This window comes from Zingiber officinale, chromosome 1A (genome assembly GCF_018446385.1).
Source record: "Zingiber officinale cultivar Zhangliang chromosome 1A, Zo_v1.1, whole genome shotgun sequence".
NCBI lineage: Eukaryota > Viridiplantae > Streptophyta > Magnoliopsida > Zingiberales > Zingiberaceae > Zingiber > Zingiber officinale.
In genome coordinates, this window is record NC_055987.1 from 139,743,790 (window position 1) to 139,768,174 (window position 24,385).

General features: G+C 41.7%; 1 protein-coding gene across 1 annotated transcript; it reads left to right on the forward strand.

Moving 5' to 3' along the window:
• The first annotated feature begins 13,560 nt into the window (after positions 1 to 13,560).
• On the forward strand, positions 13,561 to 23,765 carry LOC122003911 (probable serine acetyltransferase 3). The gene is made up of 3 exons (XM_042558884.1): positions 13,561 to 13,773; positions 17,449 to 18,039; positions 23,238 to 23,765. The coding sequence occupies exons 1-3, from the start codon at positions 13,561 to 13,563 to the stop codon at positions 23,763 to 23,765; spliced, it is 1,332 nt and encodes a 443-aa protein (XP_042414818.1).
• Positions 23,766 to 24,385: the final 620 nt, after the last annotated feature.

Here is a 24,385-nt window from a genome sequence, read left to right on the forward strand (position 1 = left end):
TCCATCTAAAATCAGACTTCCTTAATCGATTGAGTTGGGACTCAATCGATTGAAAAATCTTCGATCGATCCACTGATCGATTCAACGTGCTTCTGTGCACGGAAGAACCTTCTGGATCAATCGACTAATCGATCCAATCTGGCCAATCAATCCAATGATCGATCCAGCAGCTCTCTATTCGCAGGACTAAGCTCCCCAATCGATCGGCTGATCGATCTATGACAAATCGATCAGCTGATCGATTCATCAACTCTTTGTACGCGAATGTTGCGTCTCAATCGATTGGCTGATCGATTGAGGGCTCCTCAATCGATCAACTGATCGATTCAATAGCGTTCTGTACGCGGGGATTTCTTCCAATCGATCAGCTGATCGATTGAGTTTCTGATTTCTACAGAAATTCCACCCGAATTCGTACAGGACCTTCAGAAATCAACTAAAAGTATAACATTACTACTAGGCATGTCATTACTCATGGTTAGCTATCTAATACCAAGACAACTAGAAATCTAAGCATAACTTAGTGCATACTTTTCATAATTCAAGACACTTAAACACTCTAAAAGTGCGGAAAAGTAACATTATAAGAAATACTAAGTCTTTAGACTTGCTAGTCTCCAAGGGTCTTTATTCCAAGTTCCTTCTCACACACATCTGGTCGCATTGAACTCCAGCCTCCGCTAATCCATCTTCCCTTTACCTTTATCTGCAGCATAAGGAAAAAGGAAACTATAAGCTTGGGAGCTTAGTAAGAAACCATCTACCTCACAAAACATGCATTCGATGAAATCATGCTCTTAAAAGATGTTATGTTGATATACATGATGAGGATCATACTAAAATACTAAAACATGGCATGTTGACATACAAGTCATGGCAATCAACTACTAAACATAAACTATTTGTTGTATCAAAAAAAGAACTAAACTGATACATAAGCTAAACTAAAATTTATGTTAGGTTAATGCTGAAACTGTACCGTATTCACATAACTGATTTGTGAAGTTTTGAAAGCTATTTTCATAATAGATAAAAATATTAATCAAGTTGCTGATGGGCCCGGCAACTGTACTTGCTATGCGCGCATCTCTAACTAGGCCCGAGGTAGCTAGTCCCGAATCTAGTAGGGTTACTAGGTTATCTAAACCTAGGGACGACTATGGGAGCCCAACCCATGGACAACTGAGAGTCCAGTACAGTGCCACTGATAAAGTAAAATACTGATTCTTAATCTAATTTATTTTGTCTTGCTTTTACTAGGTTATCTGAACCTAGGGCTAGGTTATCTGAACCTAGAGGCGACTATGGGAGCCCACCCATTGGACCGTAGTCTCATATAAACTGAAGCAAGGCTAAACATGCCATTTAAAATGCTTCTATGACATTTAACTGAGCTATTAAAGTGCTTACTGTAGCACTTAACTGTACTAGTCATTTTATCGAGCACTTGGTGTGCTCTAACTCTGCATATGGCTGGACTAAGAGTATAGAAACATACGATTAGCTACTTATACTGCAGGTGAGGGGTTACTTACATCATGTGCTAGGTTTCTTACAATTTCGATCGCTAGATTCCCGGAGAAGAAGATCACTTCGGTGATCTTCTTACGTGTACGTGTTCTTCTCGCGGAGAGGAGTGCCCTCGTATCGGAGACGTCGCCGGAAGGTGTTCCTACGACTCTAGGGATATAACCCTAGGTCTCTTGGGGCTTGTGCGCCGAGAGGATGAGGGAGAGAGGCAGCGTCGGGTGAGGGTGAGGGTGAGGGAGAGTTGTCGTTCCAGAATAATAATTCCCCACTTAAATTCCCTATTTATATTAAGTGATTAATACAACCCAACTAAATCTTAAGTATAATTTCTCTCCTCTTCTTTCAGCACACCCCTGCTGGGGCCCCTGGTTACTAAATTCATCTATAAATCGTAGGGTCTATTAGGTCTCGGGTTCAATTCCCGCTTCGGCTATTTTACATTTTTATTTAATTTTGCTACTTCTGTAATTCTAAAAATTCCATAAAAATATTCTAAAATTCTAGAAAAATAATAAAATATTTCTAAAATTTATTTTGAGAATTTTTGGGCGTTACATGTAGAGGCTTCCTCTTGATCCGACAATGATGATCCTCCAATTGATTTGACTTGACTTTTGGAGGTGGAATCTTCTTCATCTTCATCCCTTCTTGATCCGGAGATGGAAGCTTCTTCTTCTTCTTCATCCTCTTGTACATGAAACAAGGAATGTTCTCCCTCCTTGCTCTTAGTTGCACTCCTTTGAGGATGAAACTTCTAGGACTTCTTCTTCTTCCGATGTTGAGAATCTCTCAACCTCGGAATCCTCCTCTTCTTGGTCTTGCTCCAATTAGTTGCTCTCTTTGGATTCTTCTTGATTTTGTACAGTGGAGGGGACCTCATGGATTTTTTCCAATTTACTCAATAACTCTTGGCGTCTTCAAATTCTCCAATTTGCTCCAAGATGTTGCTTGGCAATAGATTGACCAATAGTTTGGTCACTTGATCATTGGCCTCACATCTTTGGATTTGCTCTTGGCTCCACTTGCTCTTCTTGAGAATTTTGCCTTTGCTATTTGTTGGAGCTTGGAAGCCTTCCATTAGAGTAAACCATTGCTCTATCTCCATCATAATGAAATTTTTGATTCTTGATTTCCAAGAATCAAAGTTCATCATTGTGAATGGTGGAGGCACCCTTGTGTCGAATCTGATTCCATCTCGGAATTTCATCTTGAAGTTGAGCTTTTTGAATTCTTTGCCTTTGATGAACTTGCTGTTAGAGTGTATACTAAAAGCCTAGCTTTTTGTAAACATTTATTTTGAAATAAAGAATCACATTGGTCAAATGTCTACATTTATATGTTAAGTGTAGTTGTTCAATTAATTTATATTGTAGATAACATGGTATGTGGTGTCACACATAGAAGATCATGTTATCAGTTCTTTATAAATTATAAATAGTTGCTCACGACTAAGATGGATAGGAACAAAACATTGGAATAGTCGTAGTGTAATTTAGTATTAGTTTATCTTGACTATAAAATTACACTAGTACACTTAGAGTGTATTGAGCTGGACCATTTAAGGTAAATTCTTTTTATACCGACTTAATAAAAGAACTAGACCTTTGTTATTATGGAAGTGTGTACTCTTAATCCTGATATAATAACAGGCACATATATCTAGTATTTATTTCTTTGACTTATCAAATGGTGTGATTTAGTTTGATAACTAAATAGGCTCGATAAGTTGGGAAATGATATTATTTATAGTGTGTGTTGTTGATTATAGAAGGAAACTGTGTTCTAGTAATCTAGGTTGATGATGTCCCCAAGAGAAGTTCATAAGGATTGTCATGTTAAACCCTGCAGGTGGACTTAGTCCGACATGACGATAAGGTTAAGTGGTACTACTCTTGGAGCTAGATATTAATTAAGTGAGTTGTCAATAACTCATTTAATTAGTGGGCATTCTATATCTTAAACACAGGGAGACTAACACACTCATGATAAGAAGGAGCCCAAAATGTAATTTGAGATTGGTGCGGTAGTTTAATAATAATTCTTTAGTGGTATGAATTATTATTGATGAAATTAAGTTGGGTGTTCAAGACTAACACGGGAAGCTTAATTTCATCGGGAGACCAAAACCAATTGCTCCTCTCGGTCCCTATTGTAGCCTCTTGTTTATAAAGTTTTATACCCACTCATACCCACCTTCTTGCCCACCTTAAGGTGGGCGGCCAAGCCTATCTTAGAGCCCAAGCTAGGGCCGGCTAAACCAAGGTGAGATGGTTTAATAGGTGGCCAACCCTAGCTTGAACCCAAGCTTGGTGTGGCCGACCACATTAAATTAAAAAGGATTTTATTTTAAAATCTTTCTTATGTGGAAGCCATGATGTTAAAAGAAAGTTTAAAATTTAAATATTTCCTTTTATAGTTTTCTACAAAAGATTAAGTGAAAGGTTTGATATCTTTCCTTATTTGTAGTTAAAAGGAAGATTTTAATTTTTGAGAAAATTTTCCTTTTTTGTAACCATCCTTTTGATTTAAAAGAGAGTTTTAAAATTAAATCTTTCCTTTTATAGTTTCTACAAAAGATTAAGAAAAGATTTGATATCTTTCCTTATTTGTAAATTGAAAGGAAGATTTTAATTTTAGAGAAAACTTTCTTTTTTATAAATCATCCACATATTTTAATAGAGAGATTTTAATTTATAAAAGTTTTCTTTTATGACCAACCATGAAGGGAATTTTTTAAAGAGAAATTTTTATTTAAAAATTTCCGGAAACAAATTAGAAAGTTTTAATTTTGTGTTTAAAACTTTCCTTATTTGGAGGGATTAAGGTGGCCGACCATATATAGGTTGAAAGGAAATTTTATTAAACTTTCCTTTCATTGGCAAAAAAGAATAAGGAAGTTTTAATAAAACTTCCTTATTTGCCAAGACCAAGGAATATAAAAGAGAGGGTAGAGGTGCCTCACCTCATAACAAGATATCTTCTTTGGTTCCTCTCTTCCTTGGTTGATGGCTGGCCCCTCTCTTCCTCTCCATCTCCTATTCTTCTTCCTTGGTCGGCGGCATCTTCATCTCAAGGGTTTTGGTTGGTAGCTGGATTTTGTTAGAGGAAGAATGAGAGATAGGAGGCTTTGTTTCTAGCATCCCTTGGAGCTTGGTGGTGGTGGCCGAATCTCATCTTCTCTTGGAGTTCTTGTGGTGGTCGAAACTTACTTGGAGATGAAGGAAGCTTGGGTGGTTCTCGTCTCGGTAGATCGTCTCCCACACGACGTCCGAGATAAGAAGAGGAATATGATAGAAGATTAAGAGGTTGTTGCTTACAAAGAAAGGTATAACTAGTAATTCTATTCCGCATCATACTAATTTTCTTTGTATAGATTTTGAAATACCAAACACAAGAGGCATATGATTTTAGGTTTCGAATTTGTGATTCGAGTTTGTGTTCTTTTATTTTTTTTCCGATCTTGTGATTCGATTGTTCCTTTTGGTTAAACCTAGGGTTATTATAAGGAAATTAAATATTAAATTTCGTTGAAAGGCTTTGTCTAGGAAGTGGTGGATGCTCCCATACCCAAGAAGGCCTAGTGCCTCGCCATGTTTAACCTGGAAGTCAATCTCTGAAATTAATATTTAATTGAATTTGTAACATGGGTAGATTTGGATCAATAATGTTAAGTATCATTTACGATCCAAGTCTAAATCTCTAAGAACAGATAAGTTAAATTTGGAATCAATAATGTTAAGTTTTGTTTGCGATTCCTAATTTAATTTCTAAAGAACACAATAGGTTGTTAGGAATGATTCAAGACTTGTACAAAATTTTTGTACAGGGGAACCGATATGACATTCCCAGTAGCAACCAACACTTGCTTCAACTTCTTCACCCTCTAGCCTTGTTGCCCCTTCCGACGATGATTCCGGTGAAGAGCGACCTCGCTCTGATATCACTTGTTAGGGTAAAAATAAGCTAGAGGGGGGGGGGGGGTGAATAACTCGTCGCGCATTCGTTGCTTGCTTCATGACGATGATATGCAACGGAATGAACTCGAAGCAAACTTACAATGCTAACATAAAGGATTTACTTGGTATTCACCTTAAGAAGAGGTGACTAATCCAATGATCCACACACGGCATGCTCTCCACTAATAAAAACACTCCTTCTCGGTCACAGCCGGAGGCGGAGAAGCCTCATACAAACTCACACAACAATATACAACACTCACAAGAAGAAAATATAAAAGATACAAATGGAAACTCTTTCTTTTTGCTTACTTGTTGCTTGTTGTTGTCTCTTGAACCTTGGAAGTGTAACTACACTTGTCTCCAAGAGCCTTCAAGAATTGGTTGTGAAAGTGAGGAGAGAGCTCATGAATCGTCGCTGAGATGCACTATAGTCGTTGGAGAAGAATCCCTGAAGAAGACGCTCGCCAATGGCTATAACTTGCACAATGGTCAGATCCCAATCGATTGAATGACTCTCAATCGATTGGGGAGGCTGTGAATCAATCGATTGATCGATTCAGAGCGCCTTTGTGCTCATTGAAAAATGCCTGAATTGATCGCCTGATCGATTCAGTCTCTATCATGCGATTTCCAGCTCCTCAATCGATCGGCCGATCGATTGGAAGTGCCCTATCGATCGGCTGATCGATTGGGAAAGATTCTGTGCTCGTGATAATTACTCCCAATCGATCAACCGATCGATTGGGCCAAATCTTCTTCGCGGCACACATCCAATCGATCAACTGATCGATTGGACTACGGTTCAATCGATCGGTTGATCGATTGACTCACCTTTGACTTGTCTAAATCAAGTCCAAGGTTCTCAAATCCAACATCTGGTCAACCGTGACCTGTTAGAACCTCATGCCTAGCATCCGGTCAACCTTGGCCTACTAGGACTCCTTCACCAAGTGTTCGGTCAATCCCTTTGACCCACTTGGACTTTTCTCCTCGTGCCAAGTGTCCGGTCAACCTTGACTCACTTGGACTTCTACTAGATGTATGATCACCCTTGACCCATCTGGATTTCCTCGTGCCAAGTATCCGGTCAATCCTTTGATCTACTTGGACTTCTACCAAATGTCCAGTCACCCTTGACCCATCTGGATTTTCTCGTGCCTAGCTTCACTCACCAAGACTTTCTATCCACCTAGCTTCACTCACTAGGACTTTCCATCTGCCTGGCTTCACTCACCAGGACTTTCACCTAGCTTCACTCACTAGGGTTTTCACCTAGCTTCACTCACCAGGATTTTCACCTGGCTTCACTCACCAGGATTTTCCCACTGCCCGGCTTCACTCACCAGGACTTTCACCTAGCTTTACTCACTAGGATTTTCTAACTGCCAAGCTTCACTCACTAGGTCTTTCACTTGGCTTCACTCACCAGGACTTTCAACTGTCTAATCTCCAGTTAGGACTTTCCCAGTCAAGTATTCGATCAACCCTTTGATCTACTTGACTCTTCTTCACATCTAACTGGCCAACCTTGACCAGAGAGGAATTGTATCAACAATCTCCCCAATCGGACATTACATCCACAATCTCCATGTATTGTCAAACATCGAAACCCAAAACATCAAGACTTAGGCTTGAGCCAACTCAAGCATAGTCAACCTGGTCAACCTTGACCTAGGGGATATTGCACCAACACCGATAAACTCCTCCAAGATTATGTCGTCGATGTCCATCTTCTGATCGTCATCATATCGTCGATCGGGCAGACAACACAAGGAGGGAAGGTCGATGATTAAATAGCACCAACCGCAACCTCAGTAAAGAGATTATCAAAGGCCCACCTGGGCATCTGCTGAGCGGTCACATCCGTCAGCTCAGGAAGAAAGGAATCGTAGCAATGCCACTTGGGGCAACATCAGCATGATCGCAAGAGGCCCGATCGATGGTGATTCCAACGTGGACCAAAAGTCACATACCCCGTGATTGAAAATCTATGCTGTCGGATGTAGTAAAGAAAGGTAGAAGGACCAGAGTTTAATTTTGGTCCCTAAGATTTGGAGAGAGTGGAAGTCCCTCACGATGACACATTGATCATCAAGACAGTATTTGCTAATTATAATATTACTGCACTTTTGTTGATACAGGTAGATCGGTGAATATTATATTCAAGAAGGCATTTGATTAACTTCAGATTGATCAAAGCGAACTTGAGCCCATGACGACTCTGTTATATGGCTTCACTGGCAATGAGGTATTATCGATCGGCCAGGTTCAGCTAGCCATATCACTTAGAGAAGGTCGCTCAAGAGGATGAGGATGATGAATTTTATTGTAGTGGAAGCTCCATCCGATTATAATGTCATATTGGGCCAATCGACGCTGAACGAGTTTCGAGCGATCATCTTCATATTCTACCAAAAGATCAAGTTTCCTGTGGATAACTTGGCCAGTGAAGTTAAGGGCGACTAGCTAGCAACTCGCTGATGCTATGTGGAGATGGTGAAAACTTAGTCACGAGCCGCTCGGAAGGCCCAATGGCTAGAGTTAAATACAATTCTGGAGGAGCCACCTATGCTGGTCTATGAAGAGATAGGGGAAGTTCAAGGCATTCCAACCAATCGGAGGCAACTACATTTATCACAACCGTTCTGAGCACGGAAAAGAAGGCCAAGCTGGTTGCCTATCTAAGGTAAAACTATGATGTGTTCGCATAGGCAACTCATGAGCTCTCGGGCATCTCTCCAATGATAGCGCAACACAAGCTAGAAGTTTGACCGGACGCTAGACCAGTGAAGTAGAAGAAGAGGGGTTTCAACTCGGAACAAAACTAGATTATTCGAGAGAAGGTAGAGAAGCTACTAGAGCCCGAGCACATCCGCGAAGTACAGTTCCCTAGTTGGCTCACCAATGCGGTGTTGGTCTCCAAGTCGAGCAACAAGTGGCTGATCTGCATCGACTTCAGAGGCCTAAACCAAGCATGCTTGAAGGACTACTACCCGTTGCCTCGCATTTATCAGATGGTGGACACCACAATAGGCTGCGAGCTGATTTGCATGTTGGATGTGTATCAGGGCTACCATCAGGTTCTGCTCGCCAAGGAAGCTATCAAGAAAATGTTAACTTTATCACAGTAGACGGGACCTTCTGCTACAATTTCATGTCGTTTGGACTGAAGAACGTTGGGGTCACCTACCAAAGATTAATGAACAAGGTATTTTGGAGGCAGATTAGCAGAAATATGGAGGTATACATCAACGACATATTGATAAAATCCCTTCAAGTTGCTAGCCTTTATGTAGATATAGAGGAGATATGCTGGACCTTGAGGAAGTACAGAATCAAGCTCAACCCTAGCAAGTATTTATTCGGAGCAAAGAGTGGATGATTCCTTGGTTACATCGTAATCGAGCTGGAAATCGAAGCAAATCTGAGCAAAGTGAAGGCACTCCATGACATGCCCCCTCGGTGCAATTTGAAGGAAGCTCAGTGACTGATCGGACGGATTACAGTCTTGTCAAGATTCATCTCTAAGTCATCTAATTAGAGACATCCAATCTTAAAAGTTCTATGTCGAGCTACTAAGTTTCAATGGGACTAGGAATGTGACAAAGCGCTAGAGGAACTCAAGAATTATTTAACTTCTTTACCTATACTAGCAAAGCCCATCGTCGGCGAGTCGCCCTAGATGTACTTGTCATCCATAGAGCAAGCGGTTAGGCTGACGTTAGTGCGACAGAACGACGCTGAACAATAGTCAGTGTATTTCTTGAGTCACTTATTGAAAGATGTCGAATGTCATTATATTTTTCTTGAGAAGTTGGCATACGGGCTAGTCCTCGCTGCTCAAAGGTTATGCCCTTATTTTCCCTCGCATCCCATAATTGTGCTAACTAACAGCATAATATGGAGAGTTCTCTTCAATCCAGAAGCATTCGGGCTAATCAAGTGGATCACAGAGCTGAACGAATTCAATATATAGTACTAGCCCTAATAGGCCATCAAAGCTCAAGTTTTAGCTAATTTTATAACTGAAATACAGAACACCGAGCCAGAGGTAACTTAGAGAATATATATGGATGAGTCATCTACCCAGCTAGGCAGTGGAGTAGGAATACTCTTAATATCACTTTGAGAAGACAGAATGCAACTATCCATTCGATTGGACTACAAAGCTACAATAATGATGCAAAATATGAAGCTCTTATCACTGGTCTGCACATAGCCTTGCATATGGGAGCCACCAGGGTTCTTATCCACTCAGATTCCTAATCGGCGACTCAACAACTTTTAGGTACTTTAGAAATAAATAATATTTGGCTAAAATTATATGCCGAGACTTTCGAAAAGTTAAAGGCGGAATTCCAAGAGGTTATCGTGTAAAAGATCCTTTCGGTGGACAACCAATATGCAAACGAGCTGGTCAAGTTAGCAAGTTCCTTAAGCCCTGTGTGTTGGACAAGTCGATCAAGTAGGTGATGTTGGTAGCTCATATCGAGAGAACAGTTGAAATGGGAGCCTCAAGAGATTGGATGACATCTTTGATTGAGTTCCTTCAATCAGGCAGTGTGCCGGCCGATCAGGAGTAGGCTCGGTTGATAAAAAAGAGAGTCAGGCAGTTCACATTAATAGGAGATCACTTGTATAAGAGAGATTTCTCGAGACCATTGATCAAATGCATCGGATCGAAAGACGTTCAATATATATTGCAAGAAGTACACCAAAGCTCTTATGGTAGTCATCCAGGCGGCCATTCACTAGCTCCAAAAATCTTATTACAGATATTTTTGGCCTACCTTACAAGCAAATGTCGCCCAGATAATGGCAACTTTCCTATCCTGTCAAAAATACCAGAACATACCATACTGACCTACTGAAGAGCTGAAGACATCCATTACCTTTTGTCCATTCGACCAATAGAGCATGAATATTGTCAGACCTTTTCCTATGGCGACTGGTCAAAGAAAATTTCTGCTCGTAGCTGTGGACTATTTCTCTAAATGGGTGGAAGTCAAACTGCTCGGTAAGATAACCAAGCATATGGTTATAAAATTCTTATGGAAAAATATTATGTACTAGTTTGGTGTTCCTCACAAGCTCGTTTCTGATAACGGAAGGCAATTTCAAGGGCAAAGACTTAGGGAGTGGTGTGTCGACTATGATATTATATAGGCCTTCACTTCAGTAGTCTATCCCTAGAGCAATGACCAAGTGGAGGTCACCAACAGAGAAATCTTTAGAGGACTCAGAACTCAGAGTTGGGTTGATGAACTTCTGAGTGTATTGTGGGCGTACCACACCACTCCTCGAGAAGCCACTAGTATAACTCCATTCCATTTGGTGTATGGAGAAGCAAAAGTGCCAATCGAGATAGGCGCAGAGTCCGACCGGAGACAGTTATATGATGAAGATAATCCTGAGTGATGTCTTATGGAATTAGACTTGATAGATGAAATTAGAGATAAAGCAGCTATTTAGCTAATGACGTACTAGTAGAGGATGAAGCAGAACTACAATCAGAAGGTGATTTCCAGATTATTCTAGGTCAGTGACTTACTCTAGAAGAGAGTCAAGTCGATTGGCGACATTAGCAAGCTAGAGGCCCCATGGGGTGGAACGTATAAAGTAATTCAGAAGCTCAACTCAGGATCTTATTATTTACAAGATGAGAATAGAAGAAATTTGGATCAACCTTGGAGCGCCAACCATCTACAACCCTCATACTTCCAGACTCTTGCACTGTTTGGTCAAGATATAAGTGTGCAAAGCCCTCGCACCTAAGTGTCAATGACTCTTGACTCGTTCGGGCAAGTTATATGTGAGCTAAGCTTTTACGCCTCTAGACTCTTGTGTTGTTCGACCAAGTTATAAGCAAGCAAATCCCTCGTGCCTAAGTGTCCAAGACTCTTGACCCGTTCGAGCGAGTTATAAGTGAGCTAAGCTCTCAGACTTCTAGACTCTTGCACTATTCGGACAAGTTATAAGCTAGCAAAGCCCTCGCACCAAGTGTCAAAGACTCTTGAGCTATTCAGGCGAGTTATAAGTGAGATAAGCTCTCACGCTTCCAGACTCTTGTACCTTTCGGCTAAGTTATAAGTAAGCAAAGCCCTCGCACTTAAGCATCAAAGACTCTTGACCAGTTTGGACGAGTTATAAGTGATCTAAGCTCTCACACCTCTAGACTCTTACGCCGTTCAGACAAGTTATAAGAGAGCAAAACCCTCACCCTTAAGTGTCAAAGACTTTCTATCCGTTTGGGCGAGTTATAAGTGAGCAAAGCTCTCATGCCTTCAGATTCATGTGTTGTTTGACCAAGTTATAAGTAAGAAAAACCTTTACACTTAAGTGTCAAAGACTCTCGACCCGTTCGAGCGAGTTATAAGTGAGATAAGCTCTCATGCCTCTAGATTTTTACACCGTTAGGCCAAGTTATAAGCAAGCAAAGCCCTCGAGCCTAAGTGTCAAAGACTCTCGACCTATTCGGGCGAGTTATAACTAAGCTACGCTCTCATGCCTTCGAACTCTTGCGCTGTTCGACCAAGTTATAAGTGAGAAAAGCCCTCGCATCTAAGTGTCAAAAAATCTCATGTCGTGTGGCTAAGTTATAAGCAATCAAAGCCCTCACATTAAGAATCATAAAGTATCGAGTAGTTCGACCTAGTTTTGAATAGGTTTTGCTCTCGCGCTTCATATTACTCGAGTAGACCAAAAAAGCTAAGTCTCAAATATTAGAAGGAAGCTTTAAATTAGCACATTTATAGATCGAAAACTCAAGAAGGCGGAACGGGAATGTATTGAGAAAGACTTAATAAATTTTTACAAGAAATACTAAGCAGGTACAAGGAGTTGTTGCAAAATTTACAGAAAAACTATGACAGATCGGAGGTTACATCATTAGGGAGCGAATCCATGATCTTCTCCCTCTGGATAATCTTGTTCGAGACCTTGGTGGAGAGGTAGCTGTCCTCCTTCAGTTGCTGAAGGGTCCCATCAATGTCATAATAGAATAGTCGGAAGGACCGATTGGTCAACATCTAATTGAAACCCTCCGAACAAAGATACTCAACTCTAAAGGTTTCCAATAGGGCGGGCTCAGCTTCTTGGAACTTGGTGAATTGGGCCTTGGATGCCTCTAGCTTGGCCTTCATTGATTGTAGCTCAGTATCCTTTTTAGTGATTGTTCATTGGTGTTCCTTGATTTGGAGCTCACTGGCCATCTGTTCAGCCATTCGGCTAACTTGCTCTATAGACATAGTGGCCTCCGCCTCCTCAAACTTTTTGGCCAAGACCCGGGCTTTTTTATTCTTAATATCTAAGTTCTCGATGGCCCTGAGCTTCCTGGCATTCGCGAAGTAGATTTTGGCCTCAAAATTATGTGCTTGTTTGGTCAGCGATCGAGCTGGAGGGTCTTATTATGATTTTTATTTTTCTCAACAGCCAGTGTCTGCTCAGATTCTAGGAGTTGCACAGAGGATGTATCCAAGTCTTTTTTCAGCTGAGCCACCTCAATGGTAAGCCGATCGACCAAGGATTGCGAAGCGCTTGTTTGTCCGGCCAAAGCCTGTAACCATTTGTTCTTGTGCTGAAGGAAGGTCAACCTTTGACATATAGCCAGGCTATCCACCCAAAACTACAAGTAAAGCGGTCAACAAGCTCCCCGAGCGGAATTACAGCTGCCTTGGCCCTGGCATTAGCCCAGTTCTGGGCTAGGGGCCCTTGTATTCTGATATGACATTTGGAGGAGCGTGGTTTGACGTCATCTGCATGCTGCTAGGCATCTGTTGCCAGTTTGAGGATGGCCATACTATGCTTACAGCTGCTCGGGTAAGAGGGCTCTGAGGTAACTTTACCCTTGGACTTGGACGCAGGGGAGGAACGGATGATAGATGTAGGGGTTGTTGGATTGGCCGGTGGAGGCAGTAGGTAGGAGATTGACTATGCTATGGTTGCCCTGGCCGACAGCTCGAACAAAGAGGGAGTCCGATCGAATGACGGAGGAGTCGGTAGACCGACCGCCCTCTCAGGGACGGTGGATGAAGAGCTTTCGCCTCGCTCAGATGGAGGCTGAGGAGCCGACATGGTCACAAAAGTCTGCGTAATAGAGGCCTCTGAGCAGGAGGAAGCCTCCAATTGGAGTCTCTTCTGGTGCTGGCGCTGGATCAACGGTTCGCCGAAGGTGGTTGACTATGATGGAACCATGATTGGTGCCATAGAGGGGTACTCGGGCGGCAGCTCGCTAGTGTTAGCTGCTGCATCACTGGCCACCACCCGGCTAGCTCCTGCTTCACTGGTCAGCTCTTTAGATTGTCCGACCTGCAAAAGCCCACGACTTTCCAGCTTGGCAGCTCCCCTGGCAATGATCTCTACATCGGTTAGATTACCCTTGCCTCTCATCAACGACTTAAACATGACTTGGGTTGCAAAAGAGAAAAAGAAATCAGTTAGATTCAAAAATGACAGAAAGAGAAATAACTTACCAAAGGAGCCGGGCTCGGATGGTACTCAGCCCAAACATATATAGAATACCCTCCAACAATAACTTGTGGATGTGATATTTATGACCGGCCAAGTGCGCGACCGCTTGGAGGTAGGCCGATTCCCATCGATATTTTCCCAGCGAAGGGGATTTATGCAACTCTATTTGCTAGCTGGTTGGGAAAGCGGGTCGATCGAGAAGTCTGACGAAGAAATAGTGACCCTTCCCACCCTTATTAGATGTGGGCATCTTTTCAAAGTAAACAGTGCCTACTCGGGCTTGAAAAAGGAAGGTGTCCATCTCGGACAGTTTTGGGTAGTAGAAATAATGGAAAATGGGGGCAAAAGAAGAATTCTGTATACATGGAATAGTATCACAATCTCACACAGTAACCTAAATGAATTAGGTAACAATTATTGTAAGGGAATGTCGAAATACCTATAGACCTTAGAAAAGAATGGATGAATAGGAAATTATAAACCGACGTAGAATTGGTCTTTAAAGAAAGGAAGAAAGCTGTTGGGAGGCGTATGAGAATGAGCATAAGCAAAAGAGATTCAGCTTTTGTAATCGTCAGGAATGTGGTAGGTCATCTTCATTTGATCAACCTCGTCACCATTAAAATCAGACTCGGTGGAGGTATGCCACAGCCTGGGGACAATCGGAAGGGAGGAGAATGTGCCATGAACAGAAGATAAAATCAAAGATCAAGGAGGAGGAAGGTAAAATAATTTTCTGGAGAAAGATCGTCGGGGAGAAGCAGCGGAGACAATGACTAGAAAGAAGGAAACAATAAGAGGTGAAGGAAGAAATTAGAGGTTTAAAAACCCTGTTGACGATTGCCCTGAGTCGTTCGATCAAGGGCTTTCGAAAATGAGGTTTAATCTTGGCTGTCGAATTCAAAAAAGTAGCTGTCACATCAGATCTCAACAGTCACCTATCACATCATACATGCGGTGGCAGAGGATCGCGACACGTTACATTCAACCACAGGTGACATTAATGAGGAATGGGAACATATGATTAAAAGGCATGGCTGGCGTGCTTTACATTAATAGCCAAAGATTTGAACAATTTCCTAAAAATTATGGTGACATTAGCTGCAATTAAAAGACACTAAGTGAGGGTGGTCACTCGGAAAAAAGAGCAAAAAGAAGTTAAAATATGGCTAAGTGTTGTTCGTGTTAAATCTGAGCGGCATCAACCTTAGAGTATAAGTGGCTACTTTGAAATGAGATCAGAAAGAAGTTAAAAAATGGCTAAGTGTTATCCGTGTTAGGTCTGAGCGGCATCAACCCTAGAGTATGAGTGGCTGGTTGGAAAGGAGATCAGAAAGGAGTTAAAGAATGGCTTAGTGTTGTCCACGACGGATCCGAGTGGCATCAACCTTGGACTATGATTGGCCGATCGGAGAAGGGACCGACTCCCTGGAAAGCAACAAGGACAGTGATAATAGTAGCCGAGCGTCGACTCTAAATCCTAGTATGTTTAGTCAGGAAGAAACCAGCTTCTTGATAGATAGCAGGAGCAGTGAATATATAGCCGAACGACGGCTCTAAACCCTAGAATACCTAATTGGGGAGGGGAGTTGCAAAACATACTAATTGTATAGTCAGTCAGACTTGCAGCTTCCTTCGACTAGACTTGAGGGAAAGACTTATGATACGGTGATGAAGAGGGGTCCCACCAAAGATGAGTCAAAGCAGGGAAGAGCGGCTGACGTGGAGGTCAAAGTCAAAACAATCAAAGACCCAGGATCACAGATCAAGTGAGTTTGGTCGAATGAGCCTCCAAGGTTGGTCAGACGTGACCGGTCGAATGACCATCCTCTGAAAACTGGCGATGGGTTAAGAGACAAACAGTGAATCTCTCGGTCCATCATCCGTGTCGATCGGACTGCACGCCTGGTCAGACAAAGGCAACTCTCCAATAACAAGAAAATCGAATGAAGGAAAATAGTTCTGTTCAGTACAACCGAGTTGGGACGCCCCTGCAGAGCGACTCCCGGTCGGCCTATAATGGGACCCACTTACATATCTCATAGTACTATTTTGGAAGTTTGTGCTGCTGACAATAGAACATGTCCAGTATGTAAATCATATTTTAGAAGCTTCTAGCTTATCACATCAGATATTTGTGTGTCTATTTAAGAAAAGTTGTCATAAACACTTTTTGTCTTGTCTTTTCCTAGGATACTTTGGAAAACATGCATATACTTTAAGATACGTGCACAGACACTACACAGATACTACAGTGATACTATAAAAAGGGGTTGCATCCACATGTGGAGGTATGTGATATATTGTTATTCTACATGCTCTAGATATTATTTTTCTCCACCGAGCTAAGAACTGACTTGAGTGTCAGAGGGCTAATGCCGGAAACTCCTTTTCGACTCGGCACTGGCACTCTTGGTTTTACAAGATAGTAAGGAGTCTTCATCCAGTCAACTGCACAGTCATGTTTTCAGCCTATTGTCTTCTCTGCCTTCAGATATGATCAATTTTAGATCCAAAAACATCATTTAAAATTTTTTTGAAGGCTCATTTATATCTGAGGTTATTTTTATCTTTTCGTAGAGTTAGGGTTTCATGTTTTACAGAGTTAGGATTTTGAAACTATTTAAAATATTTATTTAGTTGATTTTCTACTATTTTGATATAAAGAATATTTTAGTTCGTTCGTTTTTTAAAATTATGAATTTTAGATATCTATTTATTGTTATTCTACTGAATCATTATGTCTTTATAAAATTATTTTTGACATTCATTTTTAAATTAACGAAATTAATAATTTGTTCCGTGTCAATTAACCTTTAAACTGCGTCATTTTGGCATCTTGATCTTTTAATTTTGTTTTTTTTTCCCGCTAAAAGCCCTAACCCTAAAGATTCGATCATACCTGTCTGATGTTGACCAATCGTCGATCTAATCTTTATCCTAAATCGAGGAATACGCTCCTATTGGTTTATACATTTCCGAAGGGAGACGGCCATTCATATGCGGATCCGATTCCAATGTCTATTGGTTGCTCCATGCACCATCTTCTTCACCCTCTTCCTAATTACGGCGTCGGCGCATATGTTCCACGTATGTTGGTTGCAGTAGCTACATAATTAACGTAGACCTAAGTTCCTGCTTAATCTTTTATTTTGCAAATTTCAATCCTCTCTCACCATTAACAAAAGCAGTACTCATTATATATCATTTTTAATTCCTTATTATATTTAATCAACAAAAGCAGTCAAGGGTCGTCTCTCTGCTCCTCGTTTCGTAATCTCAAACGTCATGGTCTTCCTCGATCGATAATCCTCTACTCAATCCAACTGGTGCCGTTTACGCATCCTTGACGCGGCGCAACCCTTCATGATCTTCATCGACTTAAAGTTTAAGTTCTTCCAGAAATATATAAGTCGCTGAATTTGCACTTCGGTGGACGTTAAGGTTTATATTGTTCCATATTATTGTTTCATTGGTGTACACTTCGCAGGTAAATCTATTGCTTGTTCAAAGAGGATACAGTTTGATTGCGATCATCAGTAAAGAAACACTGCCTTTTTCGACGAAATTTTCCTTTTTCGGTTCTGCTCCTGACATCGTTTCTTCTGTTACTCCACCGTCCGATTTACTTCAGCGTATAAATATCTTTAACTATACGCAATCGGAATCATACTTGATCGCAATGCCTTGCGAGGTTATGTCCGCTCGCTTGCGGAGGAGCTGCTGCCCCAACTCCGCCCTGGTCGACGGCGCCCGATCGCTCGTGGTCGACGCCCCTGGCCTCTGCCACTACGTCGCCGTCGACGATGTCTGGGTTCGCATCCAGGACGAGGCGCGGGGCGACGCCGAGGAGGAGCCGCTGCTTCGCAAGCTCTACTGTGACCTTGTCCTCGCCCACCCCACCCTCGAGTCCGCCCTCGCCGCGCACCTCGCGGCTAAGCTCGCCGTCCCCGTCCTCGTCCCTCACGCAGCCATCCACGACCTCCTCCTCTCCGCCTTTTCCGGCGACGCTGGCATCCTCCGAGCAGTCCGCGCCGACCTGCGGGCAGTGATCATCCGCGACCCGGCCTGCGCCAAGATGGTGTTAGAAGAAGAAGAGGGAGAGAACGAGAATAACATGAGAGCAATAAAATCTATTGTTCATTGATATTTGCCCTAAGGACAATACAATATATAGGGTTTAAACAAGTACTCGGTCAATTAACCAATTAACAAATAATAGAATAATTCTAAAAATTATTCTGAGAATTATTCTAATAATTATAACAGAATTATTAGAATAATCCTAATACTTAATTTGAGTTGATTTGGTAATTTGACCCGGTTAATCTAGATAATTTCTCTTTTATCTCTATTACCCCCCGACAAACTTAACGGGAGATCTTTAACGTTGAATTTGCTTGCTAACTTGTTGAAACGGTGTCTGGATAATGGCTTAGTAAATATATCAGCAATTTGATCTTCAGCAGAGATATAAGAGACAGATAATTGTTGAGTTGCCACACGCTCACGAACAAAATGAAAGTCAATTTCTACATGTTTTGTACGAGCATGGAAGACCGGATTTGCTGAGAGATATGTTGCTCCAATATTATCACACCAAATTTTTGGTGGAATATTTGATGCAAGATGAAGTTCAGAGAGAAGTGATTGAAGCCAAATAATCTTAGACGTTGTATTTGCTATAGCTTTATATTCTGCCTCAGTGCTTGAACGAGATACCGTAGGTTGCTTTTTTGAATTCCATGAGATAAGATTTCGTCCAAGAAAAATCGCATATCCGCTAGTAGAGCGTCTATCTTCAGGAGAACTAGCCCAATCCGCATCACTATAAGCATGTAAATCTCGAGACGATTGGCGATGTAGAAGAAGACCATGTAGAATAGTACCTTTGAGATAACGAAGTATTCTTTTTACATTATCCCAATTTTGTTCAGTTGGAGCATGCATGAATTGACAAGCACGATTTACTGCAAAAGTAATATCAGGGCGTGTGATAGTGACATATTGTAAGGCTCCAACAATGCTACAATAAATTTGTGGATCAGACAGAGCAGGAGAAGATGAAGATAGAGAGTTGTTTACAGCAATTGGTGTAGAGACCGGACATGCCCTTTCCATTTTAGCTCTTTGAAGAAGGCCAGTAATGTATTTGCTCTGAGAGAGAAGATAGCCATCATCATGTGGAATAAGCTCAATGCCAAGAAAAAAACGAGCAAAGCCCAAATCTCGAGTAGAAAATTCTTGATTGAGTAGACTTAATAAAGTTGTGATACCCTTGTGATTATTACCGGTTATCAGAATGTCATCCACATAAATAAGAAAAAATATCATAAATCTATTATTATTTTTGTAAAATAAAGACGAGTCAGTCTTCGATCCAGTAAATCCTTGAGTTTGTAACCAATTAGATAATCGATGAAACCATGCACGAGGAGCTTGTCGAAGACCGTATAATGATTTCTTAAGTTGACAAACATGAGATGGCAATTGTGGATGAATAAACCCAGGTGGTTGCTCCATAAAGACAGTTTCCTCAAGATGACCATGGAGAAACGCATTTGAAATGTCTAATTGTCGTACGGGCCAATTAGAACTAACAGCTATTGATAACAATAGTCCGACAGACGTAATTTTGATGACTGGGCTAAAAGTGTCATTGAAGTCAATACCTGGTTGTTGACTAAATGCTTTGGCTACGAGTCGAGCTTTGTGTCGTTCAAGAGAACCATCAGCTCGATGCTTAAGACGAAATACCCATTTAGAGCCTACCACATTCATGGAGGGAGTACGCGGAACTAGGTTCCATGTTCCATTGCGAAGAAGTGCATCAAATTCTATAGCCATTGCATTACGCCAATTTGGATCCTTGTTTGCCTGTGTAAAACAAGTCGGTTCAATAGACTTTGAAGAAACCAATAAAGCTCGAGGAAGAGGATGTCGAGTTGTTATTTGAGGGCATCGTGCATATATGTCACTTAAGGGAAGCACGCGTCGAGGACGACCATCATACGAATCACTTGTTGACGAGGAAGAGGAAGTAGTTTGACATGGTGATTCCGATGATGGACTTGTATTACTTGACGATCCAGAGCTAGAGAGTATATTATCCATAACTGGCGAGGCTTCCGAGATTGGACACGGAATAGGTTCCACAGCATTATTCCTCTCATCAGTATGCCCTGGTCTCAATGGAGTAGCCACTTGGGTCAATTCTGGTGATCTAGGAGAATTTGTAGAGAATTCTGGAGCAGAACCCAGGATGCCATCTCTTCTCACATTTCCAGTGTGTTTAATTGGACGAGCAACCTGTGGTAATTCAGACGGGATATTAGGTGGTGGTAAGAAGGTACCACTGCTGGAGGATGAAGTTGTTGTTGGAGCTGCAAAAGGAAACAGAGATTCATCAAAAATAACATGCCGAGATATATATATGCGCCCTGTCGGTATATGTAGACAACGGTACCCATGGTGCAAATTACTATAACCAAGGAAAACACACTGTTGAGAACGAGGATCAAGTTTATGTTTGGAGTAAGGTCGTAGCCATGGATAACATGCACAACCGAAGATACGTAAGAAGGTATAGTCAGGAGACTGATTATGGAGTTTTTCCATAGGGCATTTATGGTGAAGCAATGGAGTAGGTAGACGATTAATAAGATAAACAGCAGTTTGAACCGCGTCATCCCAAAATTTGAGTGGAACTGATGCATGATTGAGAAGAGCTAAGGCAGTTTCGATTATATGACGATGTTTCCTTTCTGCAGAGCCATTTTGTTCGGGAGTGTGAGGACATGAGACTCGATGAAGAATGCCCAAAGAGCCCAGATAACGATGAAGCGCTTGATATTCTCCACCCCAATCAGAGTGTAGAGAAAGTATTTTTCGGTCAAAGAAACGTTCTACGTGTCTTTGGAATTGACAAAAGATATCAAAAAGATCAGATTTCCGTTTCATGAAAAATATCCAAGTAAACTTGCTAAAGTCATCAATAAAAATCACATAATAAAGGAAACCTTGATTTGACAAAACAGGAGCAGGGCCCCAAACATCAGAGTGAATAAGTTCCAAAGGAAAACTAGACATATGAGAAGAAGAAACAAAGGGCAATTTATGACTTTTTGCTTTCAAACATGCTTCACAAGAATGAGATGAGGATGATAAAGATGTCGGAAGGCCAAACCGATTGATGATTCCTTGAACAAGACGTAGAGATGGATGACCAAGTCGTGCATGCCAGGAGGTTTTATTTGTGCGTTCTCCAACTAGAGCTTTGGCGGATGTAGGTTAAAGATAGTAAAGACCATCTCTAATTTCTCCTCTGAGCAGGGTGGTTTTGGTTGTGGGATCCTTCACAAGACAATAGTGAGGGTGAAATTCAAAAAACACATTATTATCAAGAGAAAATTGACGGACTGAAAGTAAATTTTTAGTGATGGAAGGAACATGAAGTGTATTGCGCATAGAAAATAGTCGACCAGATGAATGAAAAAATGTGTTTCCAAGGTGAGCAATTTGCAAACCTAAACCGTTGCCTACTTGTATAGTATCAGGACCATGATAGGAGGAGGCCTCTGTAAGAATGTCATAATCTGATGTAACGTGATGAGTTGCTCCAAAATCTGGATGCCATCCTGAGACTGAAGAATTTGTCGTAGGTACATAAGGGTTGCTTGCAAGAGAAAATGCTCTTGGGTGATATGATGAAGTTGAGGTTGATGCTTGAGATGTGGATGCAAAACCTCCAGTAAAATTTGGATCATATCTCTTATAACATTGATGAGCAAAGTGACCATTCTTGAAACAAATCTAACAACGTCCTCGTCCTCGTCCTCGGCCTTGACCTCGTCCTTGTCCTCGACCTCATCCTCGACCTTGTCCTTGTCCTCGACCTCCTTGATTTCCTTGGTGGATAGTACTATCAGTCTTGGATGTCGTAAGAGCAATAGAATCTGAAACCCTTTGAGATTGTAATTGTAGAAGTATCTCATGTGAAGACAGCAAGCCATGAAGGGTATCAAGTGACACTTGATCAATGCGAGTAGTTATGCTAGGAATAAAGCTATCATATTGAGGCCCCAATCCTGCAAGAACATGTATTAATAAATCTGGATCTGAAATTGGATTGCCAATCGCAGCTAAATTATTGACAATGGTTCTGATTGATTGCATATATTCATTGATGGATTTGTCTCCTCGGTGCACCGATTGTAACTGCATGCGAAGTTGAAGAACACGTGCTTGAGACTGTGAAGCAAAGGTTCGAGCAAGAGTTTCCCATATTTGAAGTATAGGCTCACTAATTGTTGAAATCAGCCATGTCATAATTAGTTGATCCTTCTTATTCCATATAGTATAGCCAGAATCATCTTCTTGCGGTTTAAGAGAAGTGCCATCAATAATTCCGAGTAAATCATGAACACGAAGTAGCGAAATAAATTGCATCTTCCAAAGCATATAATTATCATTGGTGAGTTTGATGGGTAAATAAGACATGGCATTTAGGGGTAAGGAAGAGAATTGTGTCGCAAAATTTGTTTATGTGGTGGAAGATGGAGAAGAAAGTTCTGACATTATAAAAGGAATGAGCTGTGTAATGCAAACTTATCTGTGGTGAAGAAGAGAACAAATATGCGTTGTGACCAATGTGAACAGCGGGAGCTTCTTGTGGCAGAAAACCAGGACAAGCAGCAAATAGATAGCCGGAGCTTCTCTTCTAGGATGGTGGATGATGGACACTCCAGAGATTGGCAGAAACTCCAGAGATCAACAGCTTGAGGAGGAGCGAAATCACATCACCTCTGGGATGTGGCTGTTGCTGGCTTGCTGGGATCCGCGGCGTTCGGCGACAGTAGAAAAACAAAGAAGGATAATAAAGAAGGACCAAATCGGCGGCAGCAGAATACGTGGTATGCTTTTGTGGAGAGAGAAAACAAAGGTTAAGAAGAAAAAGAAAAGTTGGTTTTAGATCTCTGTTTGAGAGGAGGGAAAAAGATAGGGCTCTGATACCATGTTAGAAGAAGAAGAGGGAGAGAACGAGAAATAACATGAGAGCAATAAAATCTATTGTTCATTGATATTTGCCCTAAGGACAATACAATATATAGGGTTTAAACAAGTACTCGGTCAATTAACCAATTAACAAATAATAGAATAATTCTAAAAATTATTCTAATAATTATAACAGAATTATTAGAATAATCCTAATACTTAATTTGAGTTGATTTGGTAATTTGACCCGGTTAATCTAGATAATTTCTCTTTTATCTCTATTAGATGGTCCATTGCTTCCTCTACTACAAGGGCTTCCTCGCGCTGCAGACCCACCGCGTGGCGCACCGTCTCTGGGCGGAGGGCCGCCGGGGGGCGGCGCTCCTCCTGCAGAGCCGTTCCTCTGAGGTCTTCGCGGTCGACATTCACCCGGGCGCCAGGATCGGCGCGGGCGTGCTGCTGGACCACGCCACCGGGGTCGTCATTGGCGAGACGGCCGTGGTGGGAAACGGTGTTTCCCTCCTGCACGCGGTCACACTGGGAGGCACCGGAAAGGAGGGGGGCGACCAGCACCCTAAGATCAGCGACGGAGTGCTCGTCGGCGCCGGGACGCAGATCCTGGGCAATGTGACGGTCGCGGAAGGGGCACAGATCGGTGCAGGGTCCGTAGTACTGAAGGCGGTGCCCCCCAGGACGACGGCGGTGGGAAACCCTGCGAGGCTCATTGCCGGGAAGGAGAACCCTGTGCGGCGGGAGAAGAGGGCGGCGTTGACAATGGATCACACCTCGTGGTTCGAGCACGGTCCAGTTTGAGTAGTTTGATTGTCAAACGTAAGCGTCAATTATTTGAGATGAAGGACTCAATGAGATTGATTGATCAATCCGTCTCTGAGTAACTGGTGACGGTGCGTGATGGCGATGGACTTTCTGTGGTTGCATAAATGTTTGTTGTAGTAAAAGATAACGGCAATTTACCATGACACGTACATGGTATATTGTATGCACACATATTGTATTTATTAAAAGTGTATCATCATTTGGTATATATCAAAAGACGCAGTTTATCAAAATCAATTCTCAGATTACCCCTCTGATTAACCTGGAAATCACATTTTTCAAACACAATTTTTCAAGCATCCAAGCTGAAATTAGAATTGAAAATTATTTTGTGGTTCGGATACACGTCTTCTCACCGTCTCTCTCCCTCCATCCCTCTGCGTGGTGTTATAAACTTGAAAGAAATATGAACCCTGCGCTTGCCATTACTGCTCGTGCTGGTGGGCGGGATTGCAATAGACCAGTTAGGTTTATGGCATAATGGCGTAAGAGTTGCTAGAGGAGACCAAAGGACAAATGCAGTTAAGAACGTCAGCCGAGAAGGACAAACTTTTTGCAAGAGGGAATTTAGTAGAAGCACACATTTAAAGATTTAG

Coding starts and splice junctions, on each gene's coding strand:
- LOC122003911 (XM_042558884.1), top strand. CDS start 13,561: ATGGTCACAAAAGTCTGCGTAATAGAGGCCTCTGAGCAGGAGGAAGCC. Junction 13,774..17,448: donor GGCTAGCTCCTGCTTCACTG/GTCAGCTCTTTA, acceptor TACACTTCGCAG/GTAAATCTATTGCTTGTTCA. Junction 18,040..23,237: donor ACCCGGCCTGCGCCAAGATG/GTGTTAGAAGAA, acceptor TATCTCTATTAG/ATGGTCCATTGCTTCCTCTA.